This window comes from Heterocephalus glaber, unplaced genomic scaffold (assembly GCF_053883595.1).
Source record: "Heterocephalus glaber isolate CG9 unplaced genomic scaffold, H.glaber_assembly_v1.0 deba00001587, whole genome shotgun sequence".
Lineage (NCBI taxonomy): Eukaryota > Metazoa > Chordata > Mammalia > Rodentia > Bathyergidae > Heterocephalus > Heterocephalus glaber.
Genome location: NW_028258365.1, coordinates 1580373 through 1607828, shown reverse-complemented (window position 1 = coordinate 1607828; position 27456 = coordinate 1580373). Strand labels below are relative to the sequence as shown.

The 27456-nt window shown below is 36.3% G+C and overlaps 1 protein-coding gene across 28 annotated transcripts in view; it reads left to right on the top strand.

The window, feature by feature from the left end:
- Nucleotides 1-27456, top strand: part of Inpp4b (inositol polyphosphate-4-phosphatase type II B) — a 1082298-nt gene that overhangs the window by 840320 nt on the left and 214522 nt on the right. For 26 of the 28 annotated variants that reach the window (XM_087193385.1, XM_087193387.1, XM_021247702.2 and 23 more), the window contains one exon: nucleotides 4300-4379. In XM_087193385.1, coding sequence (XP_087049511.1) covers nucleotides 4300-4379 — 80 coding nt within the window. Of the gene's footprint in view, nucleotides 1-3885; nucleotides 3957-4299; nucleotides 4380-27456 lie in introns of those variants that run through there. The other 2 variants (XM_021247703.2, XM_087193391.1) reach the window with 2 other exon arrangements.

The following is a 27456-nucleotide window of genomic DNA, read 5'->3' as shown; positions in this document are numbered from 1 at the left end:
AGCTCAGTGGCTCTGATGCCTGCCTCCTCCAATTTCCTTAGTGGTGTTCTGAAAGCCATTGTGGACCTGTGACATGGAGCTATCAAACCCTGGTCTAGATGTCTATAACTTACTCCAAGTTCCCGCAGAGGCTAGCAGAGTAAACTGTTTACTTACATGCTTCCCATAGAGCCCTCAGGGAGTGCAATAGACGCCCTTCTTATTCACCCTTTTTGTATCACTCTCCAGGCAGATGAGTGATGGAAATCATGTATGGAGCTATTTAATGATCAGCCTTGGGGTTTGGGGGCACACCTAGTGATAACTGTTAGTGTTCCACTGTCATGAGCAGGCAAGAAAGATCACAGCCACATATCGTGAAGACAGAGAGCCTGTCAGAGGGAAAAGGAACTACCACCTGTCCTGGAAATGAGGCACAGCATGATGGGGCTAAAAGAATTCTGGGCAGAAAAGCAAGAATCCCTGGTTCTCCTTGCATTTTCACTAGTTCTATGAGGGCATGTAAGCTAGTTACCTCTCATGGACACCTGGTCCTTCCTCTACTAAATAGTAAAACCATAAACTTTCACATCCTGTAAACATTCCAGGGAATTTAATACACATTTGAGCTATGTAGAATAATAGGTAATTTTGCTCAGCAATAATAACTATATGGGTGCTTACCAACTTTGTATTTTTTCATCCTTTATCTAGGATCTCTTTTAATTTATATTTTCCTGAATCTAATTTTCATTTTTGCAAATATATTTTATGTATGCTCTGGAAGCATTTCCCCTTATGTCTTCTTGTTCTTTTTTTTTTTTTTTGATACTGGGGACTGAACTCAGGACCTTGAGCTTATGAGGCGTACAGCGGCACCACTGAGCTAAATCCCTGGCCCTCTTCTTGTTTTTGTTTTTTTTTTTTAATATTCTGTCTTTTCTGGAATGTTTAAGGTGGATGAAGATACTTCTAAGGCATCTGAGCTCTCCTTTGGGTGTATTATCTTAATCACTGTGCAAACTAATATTTATGGTGTCCTTCCTATTTTGCTGTCAGTGAACTAAGTGTTTTTCCTGGGCTACTTTAATTCTCAAAACAACAATTATGAGAATGATCCAGATATTATGCAATTTTAAAAGGGAAACCTAAGGCCCACATAGTAGAATAATTAGTCCAAAAGTACTTATGTCACAAGGAAATGACAAGGAAACAAAACCTGATGATTGCTATCAGTGGGTAATGAGCCTGTGGCTCAGCAGAGTAATTTAATTATCCATATTTCCACTTTTGGACAGAATAACTAATTTAGAACCACACTTCAGACTTTCCAGTTCCAACTTGAATAAGTCCTTATTTTTTTGTTGTCTTTTCCCCCTGATAGTAACATCACCAAAGTGATATGGAAAATACCATCCCTCGAATTACTTTTCAAATATTAAAAATTTTGAACAAGTTTTCTTAAATTCTATGATTACGATCACAGTGACAGCAAAGACAACATAGCTTTCTATTGTTACTCTTTTACATTAGTGTTATGTGCCATTTTCCCCAAAATAGATATCTGGATCTCAGAAATAAGACTGATTTCTTTCTAATTCATTCTCTTACAGTGTGTCCAGTGAGTATTCACCTAGATGGATCATTTTTGTTTTAGTACTCAAGGTGGGAAGGGCCCTGGCTTTATATTTAGATTGGGATAAAGCAAACAAATACAAACCTACTGGAAAGTAAATGTGTAGGAAGTTCCATTTTGGGGTGTTGCACCATGGGGATATTTTTAACAGCTTTAACCCCACACAGAATCCCAAGGTGCAATTAGAATGAATAATATAGCATTTGTACATATATAACACTTCCCTGATGTGAAAAGTTTCCATAATGTAATACTATGATGACGTTACCAAAGTCGTTTGTTCAACAGATTGTATTATTTCTGAAAGTTATGATACTATCCTGCGAGACCAAGCATTTGGCTGACCATTGTGGTAGAAAATCTTGACTTGTGGTCGCTGTTCTTGGCACACAGCAGGCACTCAGAGTGAAGCCACAGACTCAGTACTCAGCCCCTCTGTTCCAGACACTGGCTTGGCTAGGAAATGGATAAGCCATTCTTCCCCAGGAGCTCCTGGTCTGGTGGGCAGGAGGAGCATTCAGTGTCTTGTGGTCATCAGTTGTACTTGCAGCTGTGCCTTATGGTGTGTCTGTAGCTTATGTCTAAAAATAGCCATTCCACCTGTCTCCAGTTGCTGCATTCCACTCTGGGGTGTTTGCTGCTTTGATTGTTGAAAAGACTGCAATAATGTCCGGACATGTGCAGTTTACTTTATTAATTCTAAAGTCAGCCATACCTACAGAATCTCCAAAGGCAAACAGGAAAGAATTTAAAATTTAGGAGGGCATTGTGACATAAATTTGTGATCTGTTGAGATTTTTTTTGAGTGTGATTAATATGTGAAAAGCAGAAATTTCAATAAAAAATACTGATGTCAGTGAGCGAAAGTGAGATGTACATCGACTTAAAATACAAAGTGCTGAAATGAAATTTACTACAATATTATGTAGTCTGCACACTATGAAATTGTTTTGCTTTCTCCCACTTTGTGAATTACCGTAGTGTATAAATAACTGCAAAATAAGCATTTTTCCTAATGTGTAATAAGATAACTTGCTTACAGCTGTATCTATGTCATTCATACATTATCAATAAACACTGAAAATATTTTCACATGCCTACTGTGTGCCTCACAGAGAGTTTATGGAAAATAAATAATGCTCCTTCTGGAGCTTCTTATCTCAGTTACTTACGGGGGTAAAACAACCACTGAATACACCAAATTGCCAACAGAGAACAATACAACAGGATAGGAAGTAGCGGCTAGCACAGTGTGGGTGTGGAGAAAGGTGCCTCTTTGGGTGACGTGTTCTAGAAAGTGCCTCTGATGTGGTAACGCAAGTGCTTTAGTTAGTGGGATCTCTACCAGGAGCTCTGCTACTTGATGAAAAGTCAGCACAGTTCTGCATATTTTGTTGATTCAGCCCCTTAATTTGCTTCTCTGCCTGCTTCACTCTCCTTGTACCACTCCCCAAATCTACTTTCATCAGTATTTTCTCCATCTGATAATATATCCAATTTAATTGATTGGGTTTATCATTAATAAAGCTAGATATCCCCAATGTCAGATCCAAGTTGTAGTTTCAAATGTTTGTCTTTAAACCCTTTGATGCAGCTCTTCTAGAGTTTTGACAAGAGGTAAGAGGTTCTGACTTAAAGATTTTTTTCATAGCCATGCTCAACTGAAGTTCAATGTCCACATCCCTTTTCATATATGGAATAAATTCCTATTTTCTTCTGAAAGTATCCAGTAGGCCTCAGACCCTTTAAATCCAGCTTCTCATTCCATTGTAGTCCAGCAGCAGACCTGTGATGGAAGAATGTTCTGGAAGAGATAGCCGTGACCTTTGGGAGAGTGTTATGTGATGTTAGGAAGCAATGATACCAGTAATAATACGGGTTGGTGCTTGTTTACTCCTGGCCCTGATGAAAGAATGAGAAATGCTCCGTTACTTATACCTTACTATTATGACTTTTAAATCAGAAATACCCAGAGACATTGAAAAGATGGAAGATCTTTATTCTGAGAGAGACTAAAACTTAGGGTTCTTCACATAGAGTCAAGTAGAGTACAAGGCAAATATTCATAGGTAAGTTTAAAAAGCAATTTTAGAAAATGTAACTGAAAAAATCCCATTTTTGTGTGTATATTGGAATGAAATTGCCTCATGCTAGTAAAGAAATAACAAAGGAAGCAAATGTTTTTAAATGTTTCTGTGATAGGGGAGAAATATAGCATTTCTATTTATAGCTTGTACAGAGTCTCACATAAAAATAGCTCCAAGAAACAGATTTGCTCATATCTGGAGTACAGTCATTGCTGTCAGTGATTTGAGGAAGTCTAATAAGAACGGCCACATTGGTAAATATTGAATGTTTATCATCTTTTCTTTTATCCTAGTTCTTATAGGGAGAAAAATCATAGGTAGTAGAAAGTTCTGGCTGCTGTATTTCACATCTTGTTATTTTCCAGGCTATTGTTTTCTTTGCGTTTAATGACAGTGATGCATTTTCACCCCTCAACCTCACCTTGTGAGGTGGATATATTATTACTGATGGTTGTATTTCTGTCAGTGAAATATTTGTCAGGCTAATAGGATCAATATTTTATTCTTCTAAAGACTGATATTGTGTAATTGGTGCTACAGGAGAAATATTAAGAACCCTGGGAGTTAATGAAAACCTTTTTTTTTTCTTATTTTCAGCGAAGCTTCTTGGGGTATGCAAGTTTTAAAGTAGGGGAACTACTGAAGTCCAAGGAGCAGCTGTTGTCCTTGAGTCTGAGGTGGGTTTATCTGCAGAACACTATTAAAGTTGGAAACTTGTGATATATGTTGATGACTGGCTTCATTTCTAAGTCACAGTTCTTGCATATGTTGGATGTCAACTTTTGAATGGCTGTATTTCCACTGCAACAAGTTATAGTATTAGAAACGGCAATTATTCAAGTTCATGTTTCAGGTTGTGAAATGTCATCCCATCTTGTTGCAAAATGATATTACACTGTCATTATAGTGATGAAATTCTTTGAAAGAAAAATATAAATTATCATGTTATTAAGTAAATTTTCAAAATGTTCTTTTAAAAATCAAGTAAGTTTTTAGGTTTGATATATATCTGTTACAGGCAACATTATAGCTTTATAATAGTAGAGAATGAGCTGAATTTTAAAGCTCTTTTGTTGCCATGCTGTTAAACATAAAATACTAATATGTGAAATCTGACTCTTTGGGACAGTGGATTATAATTAATTTTGAGTATGAGAACAGTTTGTTTGATATTGAACTTGACAAAAACAATCTTTAGGAATTTGCAGAGAATCTTAATACTAACAAGAATATTAAATAGATTGAATATTTCTTTTAAAATTTACAATAAATTTTAAAATAATAGTCTATTGTTTATAGCCGCATAACTTGTATAATTCTATACACTTAGGAAATACTGCCCTACAATATTTGCCTAGTAGGGATGGCTACAAACATTTTATAAAATATGATCAAGCATGAGAATATTTTATTTTAATATAACACAAAGTCTATTTTCAGGAACCAGATAATGTCTTAAGTTTGCTTGTCCCTCCTTTCCCCAAGGATTTATTTCCGACCTACAATTTATTTGATCCATTGTGCTACCCATTTTCTGGCTTTTTCCCCTTCTTTTATACTTACAGCTCTTCATTTTGAGTTGATAGTATAATATTTAAAGTAAATCATACTCTAAGCAGAAAAATAAGCATTCATGTGTTCTAATAAGGCTTCCTTTAGGTTGTGTCTTGAACATCTGTTGGTGGTATATTTTGTTTGGGATGACACACAAAATTTTTTGTAGTTTTGTGATCTATTCCCCAGTACTTTTTCTTGCTTTCTTATCTTCAGTGTGAAGTATAAAATAATCCATTAAAAAGGTTAGCTGTCAATGTAACGGATACCCCACCAGATATCATCCTAGCACAAATGTGGGGACTGGCCCTTATGCCCGCAGTTTCTAATTTAAAACAAAACAAAACAATCTTGCATGAACTCAAAACAACTAGCTGTCTACATGTTTTCTAGATCACATTTCTTTTTCTTGCTCATTCACAGTCTTAACAGCATAGTACATGATAGTGCACCATTGTGACACTGGTCTGAAACAAGAATTAGGATACCAGAAATTGTTAGTGAAATGAAAATTAGTAAACACCTACAATATTTTAGAAAAGAGATGACAACAGAAATGCCAAGGTTAGACTTCCATTCTTGAAAGAAAAAATGAGTATAAAACCTGCAGATTTAGATGAAAGCAAGACACGTTTCCACTTTACATGTAAATACCTCAGTTCCTAGTCTTTTGGTCTTCACTGTGTAAAAGGAAAACAAATTCAACAACAAAGCATTGAGTTTTCTAAAAAAATGTTAATTTTAGCAAAACAGTTTTGAAATGGCTAGAATATTTCAGTTTTCTTTTTTTTGTCCTTTGACAAATTTGTGGACCCAAACAGATTATAAATTTATCATAACCATTTATTTCTGGTGCAGTTTACCTTCTTTCCACTGACTATTTCTTAGACACTGAGTTGAAAACATGCTGGATCAGGGGCAAGAAACATTTTTTATTTTTAGATATTCCTTTGTGCTGATTGTTTCTGTATTTTATTCCTTTTATACACCAATCAGTATTTTTAATAAAATAGAAATACACAGATTCACAGAAAAAAAGGCAAGCTTTAGGTACCATTCTGGGAACTTAAAGTTGTGTGTCACTTTCCCAAATAGGACAGCTTGGCTGTTAAGACTTTAGAACATCATAATGTTATCTCATGATTTAATAACAGAATGGAAAACTCAGATCTGGGACTGGATTCATACTAGCTGTCAGGGGAAATCACTTTGTTCTTAAAGTATTCAAACAAGCATAAAGGCAAACAACAATAGAAGCAATGAAAAAAGTGAAAATTCTGTCCTCCTCTTAGAGGGATGAAACAGTTGTAAGTGTTTTACCCCTGTCTAGACTCTGTTGCATGCCTATCACAGTATGCATTTCATTCAGTGCTCCTTCCTTCAACAAACATACTAAGAATTTTTCATATGCTAACAACGCTGACGGGTCCTTCAGAAAATTAAAAAAATGGCAGCAGGAGTAATATTTTGCAATTAATGTTATTAATAGCATGTTTCATGAACAGTCTCATTATTTATGGACTATCTACCACCATGCAGGGACTCTGTTGGGTACTTTTAAAGCATTAACTTATTTTATCCATGTACCTTTACCATCCCTTTTTATAACAATTCGTATACAGTCCTACAGTTGATGATTGTACAAGTGGGAATGAAATACAGTTAAGTCTGAGTTCAAAACTTTTTGTTTTTATTTTACTGCCTCATGGGAAGTTTCCAATTTAATAAATCTTTACATTCTTCTACGTTTTAAATTCCATCATTTGTACTGTATAGGGGCTTCAGTTTCTTAATGCTTTATCTTAAAATTCAATTTCATGTGCTTGCAATATAGTAGAGGTACAATATTTATTGGTTGGAATTTTGATTCAAGAGAACTTCCTTATATTTGTATAGATGTTATATGTAAATCTAGTACCAAGAATGTATTTCTGAGCAGAATCCATCTGAATTTATGATTATAATGCTAAGCATTAGAGCACATCTGAGGCAGTTGACTTTCAGAGCGATAGTGAATGATACTGTAATCTTCTTGAAAAGCTGAACACCTTGCTTAAAATTCACATACATTTCAGTATAGGCCCCTTCACTCTGAACCTGTACCTTGCCATAGAAATGTTCAGGTAATCTATTTTTAATTTTTTTATTAGTACATGTTTGTAGTGCATAATGATTACATTCATTATGGGGAATTACCACATATATACATGTCCCGTTAAGTCCTTTTATCTCCTTCTGCCTCTCCTCCCCATCTCTTGGAATTTGTTTATTTATTTATTTATATATGAACATGTTTGTAGTATATGATGATCATGTTCCTTGTAGGAACTTGGTATATGTACACAACACGTCACAATTCTCCTTTTTAAAAAAATTTCATTTCCCTTAGTAGTTCCCTTCCCATATGCTAAGGATCTATTTTGCTATATCCTATTGTCTATCTTTATAATTTGGATTTCTCATATAAATGAAACCATGTGCAATCTTTTTTTTTGGTACCGGGGATCCAACACGGGACCTTGCACTTGTGAGGCAGGCGGCGGCACCACTGAGCTAAATAGGTGGCCAACCGTGTGTAATCTTAACAAGTACTTTTTCATTTCTTCTGTGACCTCTACATCTTACACTGCCCCCCCCCAGTTAAGCAATATTTGTAACAATTTTTCAGGGTGGATATAATAAAAGATTTTTCAAAATTCAGTTGTGTAAATATTTATTCACTACAAAGAGAATGTATCTTTTTATTTATTACTTCTTTATTAATAGTGGTTTTGCCAAACAAACAAGACTGATGACCCTAAATGGATTACAGTGTTAGATTTTATAACATACATAAGTATAGGATAGATTAGGAAAGAAAAAAACAATCAACTTCTAATGTTTTTAAATTTTCCCTATTTTATGTAGCTGTTATATGTATGCAGTGAATGCATATAGGTGTGTATAAATGCATATTAAAGAATATATGGACAGATATATATTTGTATATATATTATTTTAAGATTATTTTTATTTCTCATAAACCATGAATACTAATTTTTGTTATCAAATATATGAGCTTAGAATAGGTAAGATCAAAATTTTGAGGCTTTAAAGTTATTTTTGATGTTTTACTTAATTTAATTGTAAACAAACACACATGCAAGTTCAAGTTTGTTGTTTCTTAAAATAACAGCAAAAAATGAAAACAAAACCCACCTATTTTTTAATGGAATCTCCTGGTCTTGTTCTTAACTTGAACAATAGGGATAAGGAGAGGCCCTATAGGCTTCTACGTAAAAGTTCTCAGGGTGAAAAAGGATGAAGCTGTCAGAAGTGTCTCACAGGTAGGGAGGCCAGGGATGTTTCATTGGCCACAGGGCAATGGATCACAAGAAGTTTGTTCTTGAAATCCTGTAAGGGGGTCTGGATCCCCATGGTGACTGAGAAAAATCTAGCCGTGGGTTAACAATAGGGTTTTAAATGATGAAATTTTTTCGAATGAAATTAAATTTTCTGTCACTGCTCTTTTGTGGCCCAGAAATAAAGATCAGGTAGCTTGTCTTACATTAAGCATAAGATTCATTCTTTAAAGTATGTGTAGGGTGAGTGTTTCTATAATGACATCTTCCCTTATCAATATCTATTTGAATTTCAGAGGTGATTTAAAAATTCATATTAAGCCATATTAATAGCCATGCATATTTTATTTGCTTTCCCTTCTCTTTTACTGGCTTCTAGCTAGCATTTTTTTCAAGGATCATGCACTAGGATTTTGACAGATAATTCTGCTGGTCTTCATAATACTAAGAGTAATGTATGTCTAAAACATTTTCTTTATTAGATGTGGTCAGTCAAAATTAATTTGCAGCCAACAACCCCTCTTTGAGAGAGAGTAGAATATTTGTCATTAATTATAAAACAAAATAGCATTATATTTCATTGACTGAATCCATAGGAAGGTAGAGGATGAGGGTGGCATATAAATAGCTCTCTTAATTGATGCTTTTGCATAAAAAATTAAAAATTGATATCCAAATCCCCAAAAGCAATGAACTAGAATGCTTCAGTTTTCTCTTTGGAAGTGAGCTAGCAGGAGAATGGGAAAGTCAATAGCAAATGCCCACTCAGGAGTGATCTAGAGGCAATGCCTGGGAGAGGGCCTTAGAGCCCTGAGATCCCTGAGCCCTTCCTCCACTGTACTCTGGGCATGACTCCAGGGACAATGACAGGCAGCTCCTGCAGGGCTGGTCTCACCCTGACTCACATTTTGTTGCCATGGAAGGAGAGCGACGATACTCCCTTTGAGGTTTATAATGTATTTAACACTTCAGATATCTTATTTAATTGTCTAATAACTCCATGTTCTAGTGGACAAAAAGTTAGCATTTTCCCTGTTTCACTAGTTAGCAAACGGGAGCCCGGCCCATCAACTTCCTAGCATTACACCATCGGATGGCATGGAGAATAGAGGTTGCTGTCCTGATAGCAGCGATTCCTCAGAAATGATATGTTTTCTTTAGTAGCTTGCATTAAATTATTCTAGAGACCTGAAGCGATCTTGAAACTGGCATTTCAACTTCTTAAAATCTTGTACGAAGAGCTCAAACTCAGGGTTTTCTGCCCATCTTTGGGTAGATCTAGTGTTATATAAGTATCCCTGCCTGTATTATCCAAAATTTCATCTCCTTGCCATGGGCCCAGCTCTTCTTCATGAAGTTACATACAACAAATTTCCCTTTTCCTGTGACACATTGGAAAATCCTGCTTTTGTACAACTTAAAATTTTCTCATCTTTTTACTGAAGCAGGAAAGTGAGGCAGTAGAAAGGATTTTCATGCCAGATTTGGGCTCAGGTCCTAGCTCTGTCACCACCTGTATCACTCCAGGCATGCTGTTTATTCTCTCTTACATCTGCTAATGGAAGTAGTAATGACTTCTCTCCCAGAGTGGTTCTGGGCAATTAATAAATGCAATGAGGTTACAACCACTGCATTGCATTAGAGAAAAACACTATAAATATTGTTTCTCTTGTTTCTCACATTAAATTGACTAGTTTCCTCAATCATCCCTTAATCTTTTCCTTAGTTGCTTATTTAGTGTGTTAAAAAATGCTTTCTTATTTAAAATCTGACAGCCATGGTTCTCTAAACTTGGCCAGTGGTAGAGAGATCAATTTAACCTTGGATCCAGACAAAACAGTTCTATTATCCAAGGAATAGATTCTTACCTGAAAACTAAATTCTTGTTTAGTCCTTCTGACATCATACTTGGCGCATATGAGGGGGCAGATCCCAGCGGGTGGCAGATGGAGAGAAGTTCCTTTGATGGTAGTGGCAACAGATATATAGAATTGGGGGAAAATTTTGCTTTGACTAAAAACTTGAGCAATATAGTATTGAAATCAGGCCAAAAATTCATAAATGTAATACAGGGTGTCATTTGCTCTTCGAATTTATTGATGCATATTATTACTGAATATACCAAAAAACTGTCCACAGGTGCAAATTCAAGTGACATTTTTCTGGGCTAGACTGTGGAAATGAAGGTAGACGTCATACACAGAAACAGGGTTTTGCTTATGAAACTGATTATGTTCTTTTAAGCAACCATGTCAGAAGCCTTTATGGACACAAATGCTTAAAATTATCATAAAGTTCTTCCTTGAATCCTGTAATATCAGTTAAAGTTTCACTAATTTAATGTAAAATTGAAGGAAATGCAAAGCATACAAAAGCGAGATTAAGACAGGAAAGAAATAGGAAGAATATGTGATTTAGAGACATACTGATGCCCAAATCCTGGCTCTTCTATAATCTAGCAGGGTGGCTGATTGCCCTAAGACTCAGTTTTGTTATCTGGGAAATGGGGATGATAGTGGTGTCCATCTCCCAGGGTTTGTGATAAGGTTCACATGAGTTACTAGTGTGAAATTCTTACAGTGGTGCTTGACATGTAGCAAATGCTTAATAAATATTAGTTATTATTTTTATTTATTGTCTTTAATCTCAGTCTTATTTTTAGGAGAGAATTAGACATATTGTACACAGACTATCTGAAATAGTACCTGGTACAAATCACATACTCATCATACATTCATTACTCAAATTATTATTAATATTATTAGCTTCCATTCTGTTGGACTTGGCTTGCATGTATAACTTAGACTCTGCAGTGACATATTCTGCATTTTTCTTTATGTTCTTGACATATTCTTATGAAGCTGTAGGCATGAGCATGGAAACCAATTAGCAGCTTCTTAATTTTCATTATTTAAAAGATGTTGGTTTGTCAGATTTTAAATTTGTCTAGAGTTCTCAGTCACCGAGAGGACAACACAGTGTACACTACAGGAGCTCCTCGATTTGTATAGAAAGCCTAAAATAGTTCCTCTTTGAAGGTGCAAGTCATATAAAGTCAATATCTGTACACAAAGACCTACCTGCTTAAGAAGTTTGAGACCTAATTTAGCTTTAAAGATGATTTGCAGGAATGATTAGCCTGAAAGGAATTATATTTGACCTGAAACTTTTTTATTAGATTTCCCCATATCTATCAAAGTCACTTTAAATGTTACCTCTGTATTTCTACTGCTCTGGACACATTTATATTAGCTCTTTCCAAATAGTGTTTCTTGTTATACCAGTATCTTCTTGGTTATTAATATATGTTCTTTAAATAAAAGAATTCTGTGGTCCACTATATTTAAAAATCCTCTATTTTTGAAAAACAAACAAACAAAGTATGTTTTCTCACTGTCAGGTTTTTCAGAGCCTTTGTTAGCCCTTAAGGCTCTTTGGCCTTCTTGGAGAACACATCACCTTGTCACCTACAGCCTTTCTTAAATTGAGTTCAAGATGCTTTCTTCACAAAACACCTATTAAAAGATTATTAGACACTATGTCCTAAAATACACAGTTACATAGTTCAGAAAATCCTGATTTAAAACAGCAGTAATAATACAATATTTTCCAGAGAATTAGATTAGTTACTGTCCATATGGATTTTCCCACCACATCCCATAACACACACTTCTATAGGCAGGCGCGTGGGAAACTCTCATGCCCACACTCCTACGTCTGATCTCTCACACATTGTGTTCCTTGCCCTACACCTTATTGACAGCTCTGTGAAATTTTGCATTCATGCCCATGGCCTTTATAGATGCCAATTTGTAAAATTTATATAAACTTTATGGACAAAAAAAGAGCTATAAAATACATAATTTCTCTAGTTTTGTTTTTCATAGGCAGATTCTTTTAAGATTTGACAAATGAACACACATGTATTTTCACAGTCATTTAATATTTTAACTCTTCCACACTGAACCTTTCCCTTCTGAGAATTCTTCCATTTAGTACTTTTCCTTTATTGGTTAAATTAAGAACTATGAGATGCTATAAATCTCAGCATCATTTTCAGCTTTTCCTTTCTTAAATTATCTGGTTGTGCTTTTTTTTTCCTTTTTGAAACTTTGAATGCTGTCTTCCTTTTCCCTGCAGGAACCTCCCTTCCACAATGAGCACGGACCTGAACACATGTACACAAAGCCTTTAGCGGAGATACAGAAAGTTCCCCATCTGCAGCCAGACATATGACTGCTTTTTCACTCTCATCTTTAGCACACACTTTACCCTTGACACTGCTTACAACTTCCTTGCATTTATAGTTGCTGATGGCTATTGAACACATTCTAAGTGTGAACTCCAGAGTTTCTTATATTTCTCTGGAATCTCCTTGTCTTATATTCATGCTCTTTCAGCTCAATTTTAGCTTCAGCAACAAGAGAGCACAGTAATATTTGCATGTGCAGACAGTGCACCTTCCTTTCTTCCCTACTCTGATGTCCATTTTTCCTGCCATTTTTGGGTATCTCTTACTCAGGAATATGTCTTATCCATCTTGAAGACCATCTGCAAATTTACTCTTACTGGAAATCAAGAGAATTATTTTGTCACACATTGGGGAAAAGGTCTAGCCAGCATCCCTCTTCATGGCTTAGCATTGGTGGCTCAATTTCCTGTCATCAAATGACTTCTTATAAGACTTTTTGAGTAGAAACTAGAAGAAGCCAGCTACAGTCCTCAGTTCTGCTCCACCTAACATGATTTATTGATCATAAGAACTGTATTTCCAATGAGTGTTTCTTTTGCTTTTCCTTGTATAAGTTGTTAGTTCTTTAATGTGTAGATGTGAGAGACACTGGACATACTATCCAAAGAGCATTTTGAAAGTCACCTGCCCCTTGACAATGAATTCCCTCCGACTGTGTCCTAGTGAAGGCATCCCTACTTTAATTCATTAATGGAATTCACTGATGTCTGTTGTTCTGAGACATCTCATCTCTGTCTCATGTGGAACTGGTGTGGCAGTGACAGATGGTCTACAGTGAGGTATCACTAAGCCCTGAGCTATACTTTATGTTTTACTTTGAGACAGAGTCTCCCTGTGTCTCTAAGTTGTCCAGCCTGGGTTCAAAGTTGGATCCTTCTCCTCAGCCTCCCAGAATACTGGGATTATAGGTGTGTACCACCACATTCCCAAAGATAAATGATTGTGTCAGAGAAAGAAGAATAATAGTATTTATGGAAGATAAGGAATACTATAAAATACATAAAATATGTTAAATGAGAATTTTGGAAAGCATAGGAGATTAAGAGAAAAAGACAAAAATATGCAGAATAAGAGAGAAGAAACAGTCGACACGTGCATTTTGTTTCGTGTAAATGCAGTCAACACTGATACACGCAGATTGCTCTTCTCAGGGCTGTGCAGCCAAAGCAGATGGTTGCTTTGGGTCCAGCCAACAGTTTGATGGGTGATTCACTCGGTTCCCTGATCAATATTCTTGAGTTTATTAGAATGGGATAGAAAACATTAGATAATTAGGGATTCTTTTTATAACATTGTGTTGCACTGATGATCTTGTACCTTATATCGGTTTCAAGACCTTCCACAGAGCAGATTTAAAATTAACTAAAATCATGAATGCAGGTTTAATTTGACCTGACCTATGTGCTATTGGGCCTGTGTTACTTGACACCAGAAAATCAAATGACCAGACTTTCTTGTCCAAATGCTACTTTTTGCTAATGTAGATATGTGTAAATTTGGAAGTAAACAAACACACATCCCTTTAGAACCTAATACAAAATATTATCAGTAAAAGACCACAGAAGACCAGAAGCCATAACTTCAATTTTTTTATGTGGTTTAATCTTTTCCAATATTTCCCTGTTGCAGTCTTTCTCAGTGAGAGTAGGTTTAAAAGTTTCAATCCTAAACATACCAATGGCATTTGGTAGGGATTATTTTTCTCTTATCTGGAGTCAAATTGAGATTTATAGGGACTCACACAGCAAACAAAGGAGATAATCTCTGAGGCTTCTTGGTTTGCTTGTTTGTTGGGCACACAGCCAACTAACACTAAATTTCTTGGTTATTGGGACTTGCCTCTAGTCCTGGCAAAAATGGAATATATCTGCACTCAATGCCATGGCCTTCAACACAGTGCAAGGATGGGGCTGAGATGGTAACACAGAAGGAAGTTAGAGCCCAGTTACTGATGCCAGGAGTTAATCATATTGTTTATATTTCCAGTCTGTCTACTGATCAAGATAATACCAACAAGATGAGCATACATTATAGCTACACTTAAAGAAAACCATCCCCTTGTTCTTTAATATCATAAAGAAACAAGTTTACCTCTACTCTCTTTCACACCATCTTTCCTGGAGGAAATATACCGTGTAGGTGATGTTATCTTTCCTGTCAGCTTCATTTGAAAAATATGCTGACACAACATAAGGTATAGGAAGGCTTCAGGGACAGAAAAATTGTAAAAGAACACATAGAACTGGTTTTATAATATTTATTATGAAATTGCATTAGTTTTTCCGAAATTGCCTTTGTGACATGTTTAAATTATTTAACTCCAGAAGTGCTAGTCATGGCTATAAAATGATGCAGCAGAATTTTATTTGAAATTGAAGGCTAAGGTGAATAAAAGATAGGAATATATGTGTTTTGTGGAGAAACATCCCTTTTTCCACAGCTTACAGGGCCATTTTCAAAGAGAGCTTTACAAACTTTTCTCTATTCCTTCTCTATGGAGAGATGGAATAAAAATGGATGGCTAATGAGTTTCTATGTTGTAAGGAAGGTTTCCTTCTGGAATGAATTTTAAGAGGCAGTAGAGAGGCTAAGAGTAGAGAACAAACAACGTTTTTTAACAGCACAGGGATACTCATTCCGGGAAAAGGTTCCCCTTTTATTTTTGAATCATACACATCCATAATCAGTGCATAAAGCTGACTCATGAGGTTCCACTGCTGACAGCAGCACTCCACGTAGATTCCCTATGATGTCAGCTGTGGCAAGGCTAAGCCACACCATTCCTAAAGGCAGTGGTCCACATTCTGCCATTTACTAGACATGTGACTTTAGCATGTAGACTTTTGTGCTCTGGTTTTCTCATCTCTAAAATGAGGGATTCAAATTAGATGATCTCCAAGTTCCTAGTGCTGGTTGCCTGAGGATTGTCTCCATCTCTTTTGGGGATTGGGTGGAATATCAGAAGTATTCGAGAAACCTGATGAGTACTTACACTGGGACATATTTTCAATCCTGCTTAGATAACCTCTGTGTTCCTGGAAATTAGCCTTTGCAGGATTAGGTTTAAAGAAATCTCTAGAAACAAGGATACTGATTGATGTTCCCAAGGCAACTCCCAAGCATCTATAATTGGGAATGAAAGTAGCATAAAACTCGTAAGGTTGATTTGAGATTTTCTCTAAAGAAGTACAGGTGCAATGCAATTGGTACAGTTCCTGACACATAGATCTCAGTGAGCATTGGTCACTGCTGCCATCATCAGCATCACCTTAGTTTATCATCACACTGAGCCCTGAGCAGCTTTATCTCACTTTGAAAATGAATGTCTAGCAACTCCCGGCTATTTGAGGCTTACTTGTCTGTGATCCCCCACTTCCCCACCCACCCATGATCAGCCTGGTCCAGTGGATGATCAGTGTGAGGCTCATCAAAGGGGCAACATTTGAATAAATCCTCAAAGAAGAAAATGATTTTGCGGATATCAATTGGGAGTGGTGGTAGTGATGATGGTGGTGGTGGTATTTCAAGCAAAACAATAGGTAATGCAGAAGCACTAAATAAATAATTTGCATGATGTACTAGAGGAACTTTAGGGTCCTATGAGGCAAGAGTTGAGTGGGCAGAGTAAAGAGTGTTAAATAAATGAGGCCAGGGAGGTGGCCATGTTCAGTTGGTAAAGGAATGAAAGCTATTGTGCCTGTGGCACCCTTAACTCTGAGTAAAGCTGCGAGTCAAGATCAGGTTTTAATCGAACAAGTGACACGATCTGACTCATGTTGCTAATAGACAGACTACAGGAGGGCAAGGGGACCAAATGCGAAGCCTGAATCTAAATGCAGGTGAGTAGTGTTCGTGGCTTGAACTAGGGAGGTAGTTCAGAGGTGGTGAGACATGCACACATTCTGGATTCATTTTTCAAAAAGAATGAACAAGATTTGATAATGCATGGATAAGAGTTATGAGAGAAAGAGGGAAGAAAAATGAGTCCAAAGATCTTGGCCTTGATTTTGAGAAGAATAAAGTTGATGCTGAGTAGGGGAGGCCGCAGTGTAGCTGGCTTTAACAGAAAGAATGGGGTTCACTTCTGAATATTCTCACGCTCGGAGGAGTTCAGTTTGTAAGAATCAACTAATGAAGAGAATAATGAAGCCATGAAAGTTATAGTCAATTACAGCCTATTTTTTTCAAGAAGTACATGGAGAAAAATTATCACTAATGTTTTAAAATTTATTAATGAAAGACTTAGAAAGTGTTTGTTCAGTGCTGTCAGTATTATCCTATAACACATCAATTTATTGAGCAATAACAGGATGGAGCAAAGAAAGTATTAAAAATAAGAACATAGTGACTTCATTGTAAGATATGGAAATATAACACCGCAGAAAATTTACTCAGAGAGGCCATAGATGAAACCAAGGATCCTTCTCATGTCTCCTCTCTTCTGCTGCTTCCATCAATAGTCCTGCCCAAAAAATAACAATTTGCTAAATGTTTACACGATTGCTTCATTTAAGCTGCAAAATATCTTATAAGACAGATAATATTACTGTCCCCATTTTATAGAGGAGAAAATTAAACTTAGAATTGTTAGTTAAATTGCCCAATACTACATTGTTGGTACATTCCAGTAAAAATGAACATATATATATACATATATATATACGTATATATATGTATATATGTACATATATATATACGTATATATATACATATATATGTATATATATGTATATATATACGTATATATATATATGAGAAACATAATTCATAAGCCTGAAATAAAGGGCTTATTTGAATAAAGATGGGCAGATTAAGTCATCCAAATTATATTATGATAAAACTTCCAGAGATCTATAAATGTAATTCAAGGGAATTCTCTATGAAGCAAAGATAATGAATAATTGTTAAAATTAAGTTATATTCTGGCAAATTTTTAAAGTTGGAGTCTTGAGGAGTGCCTTGGACTTGATGTGTCCCCCACAGATTCATGTGTTGATGTGGTGACCCTGAGGTGGTAGTGCCTAGAGATGACCTCTTTGCGAGGGCTCTTGTAAAATGTCCATGGGCTTGCTCCTTGTCTTTTCCTCCTCTGAGGACAGCTGCAGGCCAGTCATACACAAGCCAAAAAGAGAGTCCTAACCCGAACCCCACTCTCCTGCTGTCCTGGCTATCAGGCTTCCAGCCTCTAGAAGTGTGACAAAATGAATTTCCTTAGTTTAAGTTCCCAGTCTATGGCATTTGGTCATGACAGACCAAGCTGAGTAAGACCAATAGTTACTAGGTGCTGATAGAGTTCCTTGAATTGGCATTTAGATCATATTCTTATCACATCAACTGTGTTTCCTTCTTGTTACCAGTAAGAATCACACTATCAAAGTCACACCAGTGCTGCAGGTCAGAGGCTCAGGGCTCTGTTCTGCCGAATGGAGTTTGTTAACACTGGCAAAAATGTGGTTTACTTCAACAGATACCAGGGAAATTTAACCAAAGGTGAAAGGTAAAACCAGTGACTATGCTTGGAAATGTGCGATGATTCAGAATAATGCAGGTACAGGAAGATGGTTTGTATGATGGACACAGCGATCTGACAGAGCTATCCTGTGCTTGTATGAGGCAGAATATGAGAATCTCTGCAGCTTATATCCAAGAACCCTCAAAGTACGGAGCGAAGGTATTTTACATCTGGATGCAGTTCTTCCCAGAAATACTATGGAAATCAAGTTTTTGGGAGATCTGAAGGCAGTTATGGATAGAAGCTTTTCTAAACCTCATAGCACTGAAAATTTTCCAGTTATGGTTCAGAAAGCAAGGAATTTAATGCAAAAATAATTTGGAAGAACATCATGGATCAGAACATTTTGGATTATATGCATAATCTAACATAAGAAAATAGAGATGCTTATAAGAAATAATTCTCTCAGGGCGTAGAGAACAACATAACTCCAGACTGGGAGGAGATAAATAAGAAAGCTCATGCTGCTATTTAGAGAACAGAGTTTATGAGAAGAAACCCAAAGAAGGAAGGAAGGAATTAAAGAAGTGGCAGCATCACACGTTGTCTCTTGCCCAGAAGAAAGATTAGCTAGTTTTGCAGAAGGCACATTTCCTCAGAAATTTAAGTGCAGAATGTCAAAAGCAAAACCAAACCATTGCCACTTTCTATCAAGATTTTAAAAATAAAAACAATAGGCTTTATTATTTATTTGTTTATTAAACTCAACTCAGGATTGAACTCAGGGTCTTGCACATGCTAAACAAGCACTTTACCGCTGAGCTATTTCCCCACACAAGACAACTTTCTTCATCAAACAGCATATAAATCATTTATCATTACCTTATATTTTGGTCTTGAGAAATAAATCTGAAAAAATTAGGCATGGTTGTCTGATTTGTACTGTTCTTGGACAGCTCCCACCACTGCTGATGACTCAGTTTCTACTCAGTGGACTGGGCAATCCACACTGAAGTTTACTCTCAGCTCTAAGCTTTCTCGTAGTTTAGTTAATCATAATACTAAGAGTGTATCTCAGAATGACAGGAAAAACCAGCTACATCCAGGATGATTTAAAACCAGTGCCTGTCTTCTTATGAGTCAATAAAGAAAAATATAATGCACATATACACAGTATGATTCAGCCATAAAAAAGAACAAAATTATGTCATTTGCAGGAAAATGGATGAAACTGGAGATCATCATGCTAAGCAAAATAAACCAGCTTCAGAAAGACATGTGTTTTATCTCACATGGAACCTAGGAGGGAGACATGCAGGTAGAAGACAGAATATTAGAGAAGAGAAAAGGAGTCAGGGAGGGGAAGAAAGGGCAAGGAGGAGTGAGCCAGGTGAAAATGATCAATATATGATCTATATGTACCTGTCCTCTACCCATCTAACTGATATGCACGAATAATTTTAATAATAAATATTATGATTGAGATTGAGAATGTCCCCCAAAGGCCTCAGGCACTCACAGGGAGGGCGCTTGTGGCAGGTGATTGGATCATGAGGGGGTCCTACTTACCAGTGGAGCCATTCACTGCTAAGTTCAGCAGGTGAGTGCTGTGGGAAGTTGTGAGTGGATAGAGAACTGGGGACATGACCTCGGAAAGGTGTATCTCCCTGCCTGGCTCTTCTTGCTCTCCCACCTCCTCTCCTCCTCCCTCTCCCCTTTTCATACCCCCTACTACTCTCTCTCTCTCAGGGCCACCATGAGATGAGCAGCTTTTCCTCTGAGATGCCCCCCTGCCATACATTTTCTGCCTGGGAAACAACTGACCAGGCATTGTATCCATGATCAAAAGTTGCAAGAACAACTCTCCTCCTCTAAGTTGTGGGTCTCAGATCTTTGTCCTGGGAATGAAGAAAGTAACTTAGGCAATAAAACTAGTGAATCTTTAATTAGGAATGTGTTTCATTACAATGCTCCAAAATGTACAGAAGGATATGAAGTGATTCCTTTTGAATTGGAAATTTTAATTCCATGACTTAATTTTTACATCTCTCTACTTCCTGTTAGAACCTCAGTCTGCCAAATACCAAAAGTTACTCTTTTTCTTACACAGGTTCTTTTTTATTTAGAGCTGTGATAAAGACCTTTGAGTTACTAATAGATATATCCTCTTATAATGAAAATCTGGAAGTAATCTCTTGAAAGGCAAACATTCAGAGAAAAAGTAGGCAACTTTCTTAGATGCTTTATGCTCATACAAGAAAATCTATTTATTTTTGCTGGTGGTCAGAATTTGTTTATCTTGAATAAAAGCAGTATACTGTTACCATGTAGCAGAAATCTTGAACTTTGCTTTACTTAGTCTTTTCTTTTAAAAAAAATAAGAATCTTTATTGTTCTGTGTAGAGTACTTGAACTATGAAAAAGTCACATCTTGATCTCTAAAATAATTATCAAATAATTTATTAATGCAGAGTCAATACTATATAGCAGAATACATTAACACTGATATGTGGGAACTTTCAATTATAGTGTTTTAAAATTAGTAACCTCCAATCTTCCCTTTAATGTTTTACTTAGCTAAACTGAGTTTATTGCAGCTGTAATTGTTACCCTGCAGTGATTTGCCACCATACAGAAGTCCTGGATTCCTGGGTCATCCGTTCATCCACATGGACATTCATCCTTCTATTTCTTTATCCTCCACCTACTCTGGCCCTAGTTGCTTCACCCTAACTCTACTATGATACCTGACGTCTGCACTCAGCCCTGTGACTCTCCTCAGTCACTTCTCTTCATGTCACTGGAAGCTGGCCTCTCTCCCTTGCAGCTTTAGCTGTCAACCCTAGTGTATAACAGGCATCTTCTGGAACCCACTTAGATTTTTGCTCAGAGCCTCAAAGCATTAGAGATTCTTTATGATACCAAGGTCACTTGCAATGTCATCTCTCCTAATTTCATGAGACTTTTAGCATGTGACATACTGTCTCTCTTCAGTACTACGGTTCAGACTTGTTCGACTAAGTAGCCACAATGATGACCTTTTCAGTTCATTGGTTGCTCAGGATTTTCCCTGTCTTACTTGAGCAACCCATCCCCAAGGTCATCCCCGGATCTCCTGGTTAACCGTGTCTCCGTAGTCTCCATTTTGAGCATCTTGTTGCTCTGATTTCTATCTGCCATCTCCTTAGCATGCTCCTTCTAGTTGCTCAGACCATTTGGAGGCATTGATGTTCTAGTCCAGCTGTGCCCTTTGTGCCCTGCCCCTACATCCTCTCTTCTTATCCAAATGAAGTTCCAGGTCCAGCCTTGAGAAATCACAGAACAATTCCCTCACACATATCCTTAACTGCTGTGCCTCTCTCTTCCTTTTGCTATATTCCTTGAGCAAAATACTACTCTAAAATAAAAAAACCTAAAATACACAAAAACTAGTGAATGGCAGTGTTTAGCTCATGCCCTCCACACTTGCATCCCTACCGGTCAGCAGGATGGGGAAACCTGACTTCTGTGCTGACAGGATGCATCTGGGGACTGACCCCTAGATGCCTGGGCCTCGCTAGCTCATAGTCCCACTCTATTTTTCTACTTTGTTCACTCTCCCATTCTCTGGGAATATTATTTTATACTGACTCAGTCCTAAAACCTCCAAAATATTCTCCTCTGCCTCTTTCCCAGCTAATTTATCTGCTTTCTATTTCACTGAGAAGAGGGATTTGACAATTTCCCACACCATATTTGCCAACTTGTCTACATCTAGTCTGCCTTTCCTCCTGTGATTAAGATGGACTCTTGCTTCTTTTCTAAAATAAACTCCTTCAAGTAGAGCAGGGTGTTGACCAATCCTTTGAACTCCTGACTCATGTCCAACCACCCTAGGATAAATGAATTTTGAATGAGTGTTTCTAACCAAGAATACTTAACATTAACTCTTTCTTCTTGCTTGCTGCCCCTAAAATCCTGTTTACCTTCATAGTCTTTTCAGCTCAGAAAATTGCAATTCGATCCTTCCCATTGTCTAAGCACAAATCTTTATTATCTCTGGTTTCTCTTTCTCTTATTATTTTCTCTATTCAACCAATCACAATATCTTATTAGCACTACCTTCAAAATAGAACTGGCCTCTGACTCATGACAATTTCATCTGAATTTCTCTTAACTCATCCTTATGACATTCACTTTGCTCTTCTCTAGTTCATTCAAATAGTTGCTTGATAAGTATAAATTAATGAATAATTTACTTAATTTTTATCATCATTTTATGGAGTTTTTTTGTTCTGTTTTGCTTTGTTTTGTTTTTTGCTCTTTTTGAGAGAGGGTCATGTTTTGAGAGAGGGAATTCATTATGTAGCCCAAGCTGGCCTCAAACTGAAAATCCTCCTGTCATCTTCCCATGTTCTGGAGTTACAGATACATGCCACCATATCCAGCAGTATTTCTATGGGGTTTTATGTGTTTGGAAACAGTTTTGGTGGAAAATGTTATCAGACTAAAAAATAATAAAGAAAATTTGATTTTTAAAATGAAAAGATTTCATAATTTACTTACAGAAGAATCCAAATGCAATTAAGTGTAAAAATATAGGCAGTTAGAATTGTTCAGTTTCAAAGTACATGTCTCCTGTAATTTAAAACTTGCTGAGTTTCTGACTGTAGGCATGCATTATACTTTAAAATTATATTCATACACTATAATTTTGACTTTTTAATACTAGTTTTTTGTAAATACCACTTTGTACTCTTTCCGACTCTTAACATTTTTCATAAAGCCAAAAAGCACAAAAACTCATAAAATAAACAATTCAATATTTGAATATTAAATATTGTCCCATCATTATTATTTGATACTGATTGTTTAATAATTGAATTTTCCAATTCTCTGTGCTTATTATCTGTGGATGTTTTCAGAGTGTCTAAAAGCATTTTGATTAGTTTTGTGACATTTGCAAATCATTCATGTAAAAATTTTTGTTGTAGACACAAACAAAAAATTGCATAGCTAACTGTCAAGATGGTTCGCACCTGTCCTTAAAAAGTATCTGTATTTTTGCTTTTAAAAAATTTCTGCATTAAATCAGATTTTTCTAGCCATCTGTGTATAATCTTGTATAATTCATTTTGTTACTGTTTCTTTCCTCTCAATGGCTTCTGTTTAATATGTGTAATAATTTTTTCCTCCCAATCTTTTCCTTTCTCTTACTCAAAATTAAAAGAGCAAACAAATAAATATTGTAAAAGAAACTAAAAAAATCTTAGCCATAGTTTATTTTCTGTAAGGCTAAATGTAATTTTAAGTAGCTGAAAGCCAGCTGAATGATAGCATGATTGGGAGCCATTGTTTGGATACATTTATTGCACCTCCTTGAATGAACTTCTTCCTATTCATTCTGATCATGTCCCTCCCATGGTTCAGGTAGAATTTTTTCTTACGTATATGAGATTTCTAATGTCCTCAGATAATTAAAAATCATAGTGCCTGAAATAAAATTCACATTTTGAATCTGGCATCTCAACTAAATGTCACAAATTAGATTTGATTGGCATGGAAGAGGATAACCTTTTGATAAGTATGGTTTTTACATTCCTGGATCAAATTGCTGTTTTTATTGTCTATTAATTTATTTTCAGAGAAAATTACTGTGTCCTTTCTCATTTATTCTCTTTCGTAAACTAAGATATAGTAAAAATGACTTTTTGTTGTCCTACAGGTCTGTAAATTGTATCACATGAATAAATTCTCATAAAAACACCTTAATTTGGGATACAGAATTGTTTAACCACCAAAAAGAAACCCCCTCCTGCTGCCCCTTTGGCTCAAACATCCACTGATAACCATTCCTAGTAGTCACTGATCTGGTGTTTAGTACAGTAGCTTTTTCTTTTTGAGAAAGAAATTGAACACATGGAACTGTATAGTGTATCATCTTTTGAGACTGGCTGCACTGTTTCAATCCAATACCATCCAAGCTGTAGTATGTCTCATCAATTTGCCTTTACTGATAAGTAATCAATAGTCCATGGTGTGGATATACCAGTTTGTTTAACCTATCACATTAAAGGACATTTTGATTGTTTCCAAGTTGTGTTGATAATGAATGAAGCTAGTAAATATTTCATATGTAGTTCTTTATGTGATCCTAAGTTATTATTTCTCTCAGATAAATATCTAGGATTGGGATTGCTGGGTCATATGGTAAGTATTAACTTTGTAAGAAACTGACTGTTTTCATTGGCAGCCATGCCTGCAGGTTTCATTGAATCTGCATTCTTGTCAGCCATTTTAAGACTTAAAGTAGCATCTCATAGTGGTTTTCATTTTCATTAAAACCCAGTGGCCAGGGCCAGGGATGTAACTCAGTGGTGCTGTGCCTGCTCCTCCCTGGCAAGCACAAGGTCCTGAGTTCGATCCCTGAAACAAAACAAAGCAAAACAAACAACCCAAAACCCCCACGATGGCCATTGAGAGTGAACATTGTTCTTAATGTACTTTTAACATCCATACATCCTCTCTTTGAAACATGTCTGTTCAAATGTTTTTCACATTTATTATTTAGGTTGTTATCTTATGGTTGAATTTTGAGAGCTTTTTATGTATTTTGGATACAAATTCTTTTTCAGACATTTGATTTGCAAATATTTTATCATAGTCAATAGTTTGTCTTTTCATTCTTAGAACACTGGCATTTGCAAGCCAAACTTGTCAATTGTGATGAAGTTCAGCTTAGTGTTTATCTTTTATGATCATAATTTTAGTGTCATATCTCAGAACTCTTTTCCAAAGCCTGGTTCAGAATGATTTTTTTCTGCATCAATTTTTAAAGTTTTCTATTTTTTGTGTTTTACATTTAGGTCTATGAACTACTTTAAATTATCTTTGGCTTAAGTCATGAAGTTTAAGCAGTTTTATTTTTATTGCAAATGGATGCCTAATTGTTCAAAAACCATTTGTTGGAAAGACTATTTTTCTCCATCAACATGCCCATGGCTTTGTAAGAACCAGTTGACCATACTGCCTCTTTATTTCATTTATTACTGTGTCTGTGTTTTCATCAAGTACTTGAGCTTTGATTACTATAGATTTCACTGCAGATTTCACTACATCAGAACATTACTTAGTGCAATTCTTCTGTTTTTTTCTTCTTTGTCAAAATTTGTTTTGGCCATTCTATTTCTTTGGCATTTTCCTATAATTTTTCAAATCAGCTTATTAACATCTGTGAAAAAACATCACTGGGATTTTAGTTGATATTACACTCTATCTGTAGAACAATTTGGAAGGGAATGACATCTCTATAATATTACAGCTTCTAATCCACGATCTAAGTATGCTATATATTTAGACCTTCTTTGATTTCTTTCATTAGCATTTATAATTTTTAACATGGAAATCTTATACAATTTTTATTAGAGCTCCACATAAACATCTTATTGGTTTTGGACCTATTGTAAACTATTTTTAAAATCTGGCTTCTAATTGTCCATCGCTAAATATTTGGGTATTGATCTTGTGTCTTATAATAACCAGTGGTTTCATTCTCACTGCTGTTTTCAGAACTTGTAGAGTGGTATTTTTATCTGTTCTTCATATTTGTCATCCAGGTAACTGTCCGGGTCTTTGCAGTGATCTGAACCACAGATCAGTTCTCCAAGTGTCTGATGCACTTTTTACCTTGTCAGATCCACACATGCATGGCTTAGAGTGACCCCAGGAACTAATGAAAACATTAAGAAGTCCTTGTTCTGTGCTTCTCTTCACAACTTCTCTGGCACTCTCCTTTTTGATTATTGCTTCCCTTTCAAGTTGTCCAGCCAGAGAGCTTGGGTTTTATTGTCCCACTCCGTTATGCAATTCAATCCTCTTTGAGGGCCCACATGGCAGCAGAATAGGTAAAACATACAAGACAAATGGCATTCACTCCATGCCATTGGGATCACAGCTCCACAGAGAGGAAACATTCCCTTTCTCTGTTTCAGAGCAACCTGTGTGCCCTGATTGCTGCCACTTTTATTGCTGCCACCATTGTAACTCTGAGATTGCCTCGGACTCTGGCATGATACAGGGGAGAAGAGAAAAGAGATCTTGCTTCATGGTTTCAGTCAGGAATCCTCTTGAGCCAGACCTAGAGAATTTCTCCTGGAGCTTTCTCTGTCTACACCAAGACTCATAGCTGTATGGAGGGCTGTGCTGAGTCTTGATCAAGGACTTCCAGAGAGGGAAAGTTGTAAACACACAGCTGGCTTAGTAGTGTTTGAGAGTCTGACCTCCTCCTTCCTGGTGACCTCCTTCTCCTCCTTTCTGGTGACCTCCTCCTCCGTGTGCCTGGTGCTATTTACTTTCAGAGTCCTCAGACTCTGAAAGTGCTCCATGCATTCTGTGCAGGTTTCCAAGCTGTATCCAGTGTGTGTTGGGATAGAATATGCTCACTCTGTGTTTCTCACAACTGAAATCCAACTGGCAAATTATAATGTCCTATTAATTCTCTTGTAATTTAGGATTTTTTTTAAAACTCCTGACAAAGGCATTTTCAAGAAGACAACCTTGTTTTATCACCTTGCTGATATTTTTAATTCATAAAGATAGATAATAGTTCACATTTATTATTAAAACAATAACATTTATCATTGCTGATGTAGCGGCATATTTTTATAGTGTCATGAGGAGGATAAAATTTGATTAAGTTTGTCTATATTAGTGGAATACCTTGTATTTGAACAGTATGGGGTTTAGCAGTATAAAGAGAAATCTACAAGCCAATTAGTATGGAAAACGAATGGCTTACATTTGTACTATATGCTCTTTTAAAATATTTTTCCCATTAAGTTTATTGGTACATTTTAGGTATACAATACAGTAACATTCATCTTTGGGATCTTGTACCTTTACATCCTGTATCTTGGTTCTTATTTTTTCCCATTCCCCTGCCCTCCCTTCACTCCCTCTACCTCTCCCTAGTTACAAAGACTTTGTTTCCATGTTTTTCCTTTTCTCATATTTTTTTCTTTTCCCTTCTTTCCTTTCCCTTACCCCTTCCACTTCCCGTAACTCCTTCGACTTCCCCTACTCTTTTAGACATTTTCTTCCTATTTCAAAACATCAGTTATACATTTTGATTCTTATTTACACTTTTAGTTTTTCACACCAGAGGAACTAGTCAGTAT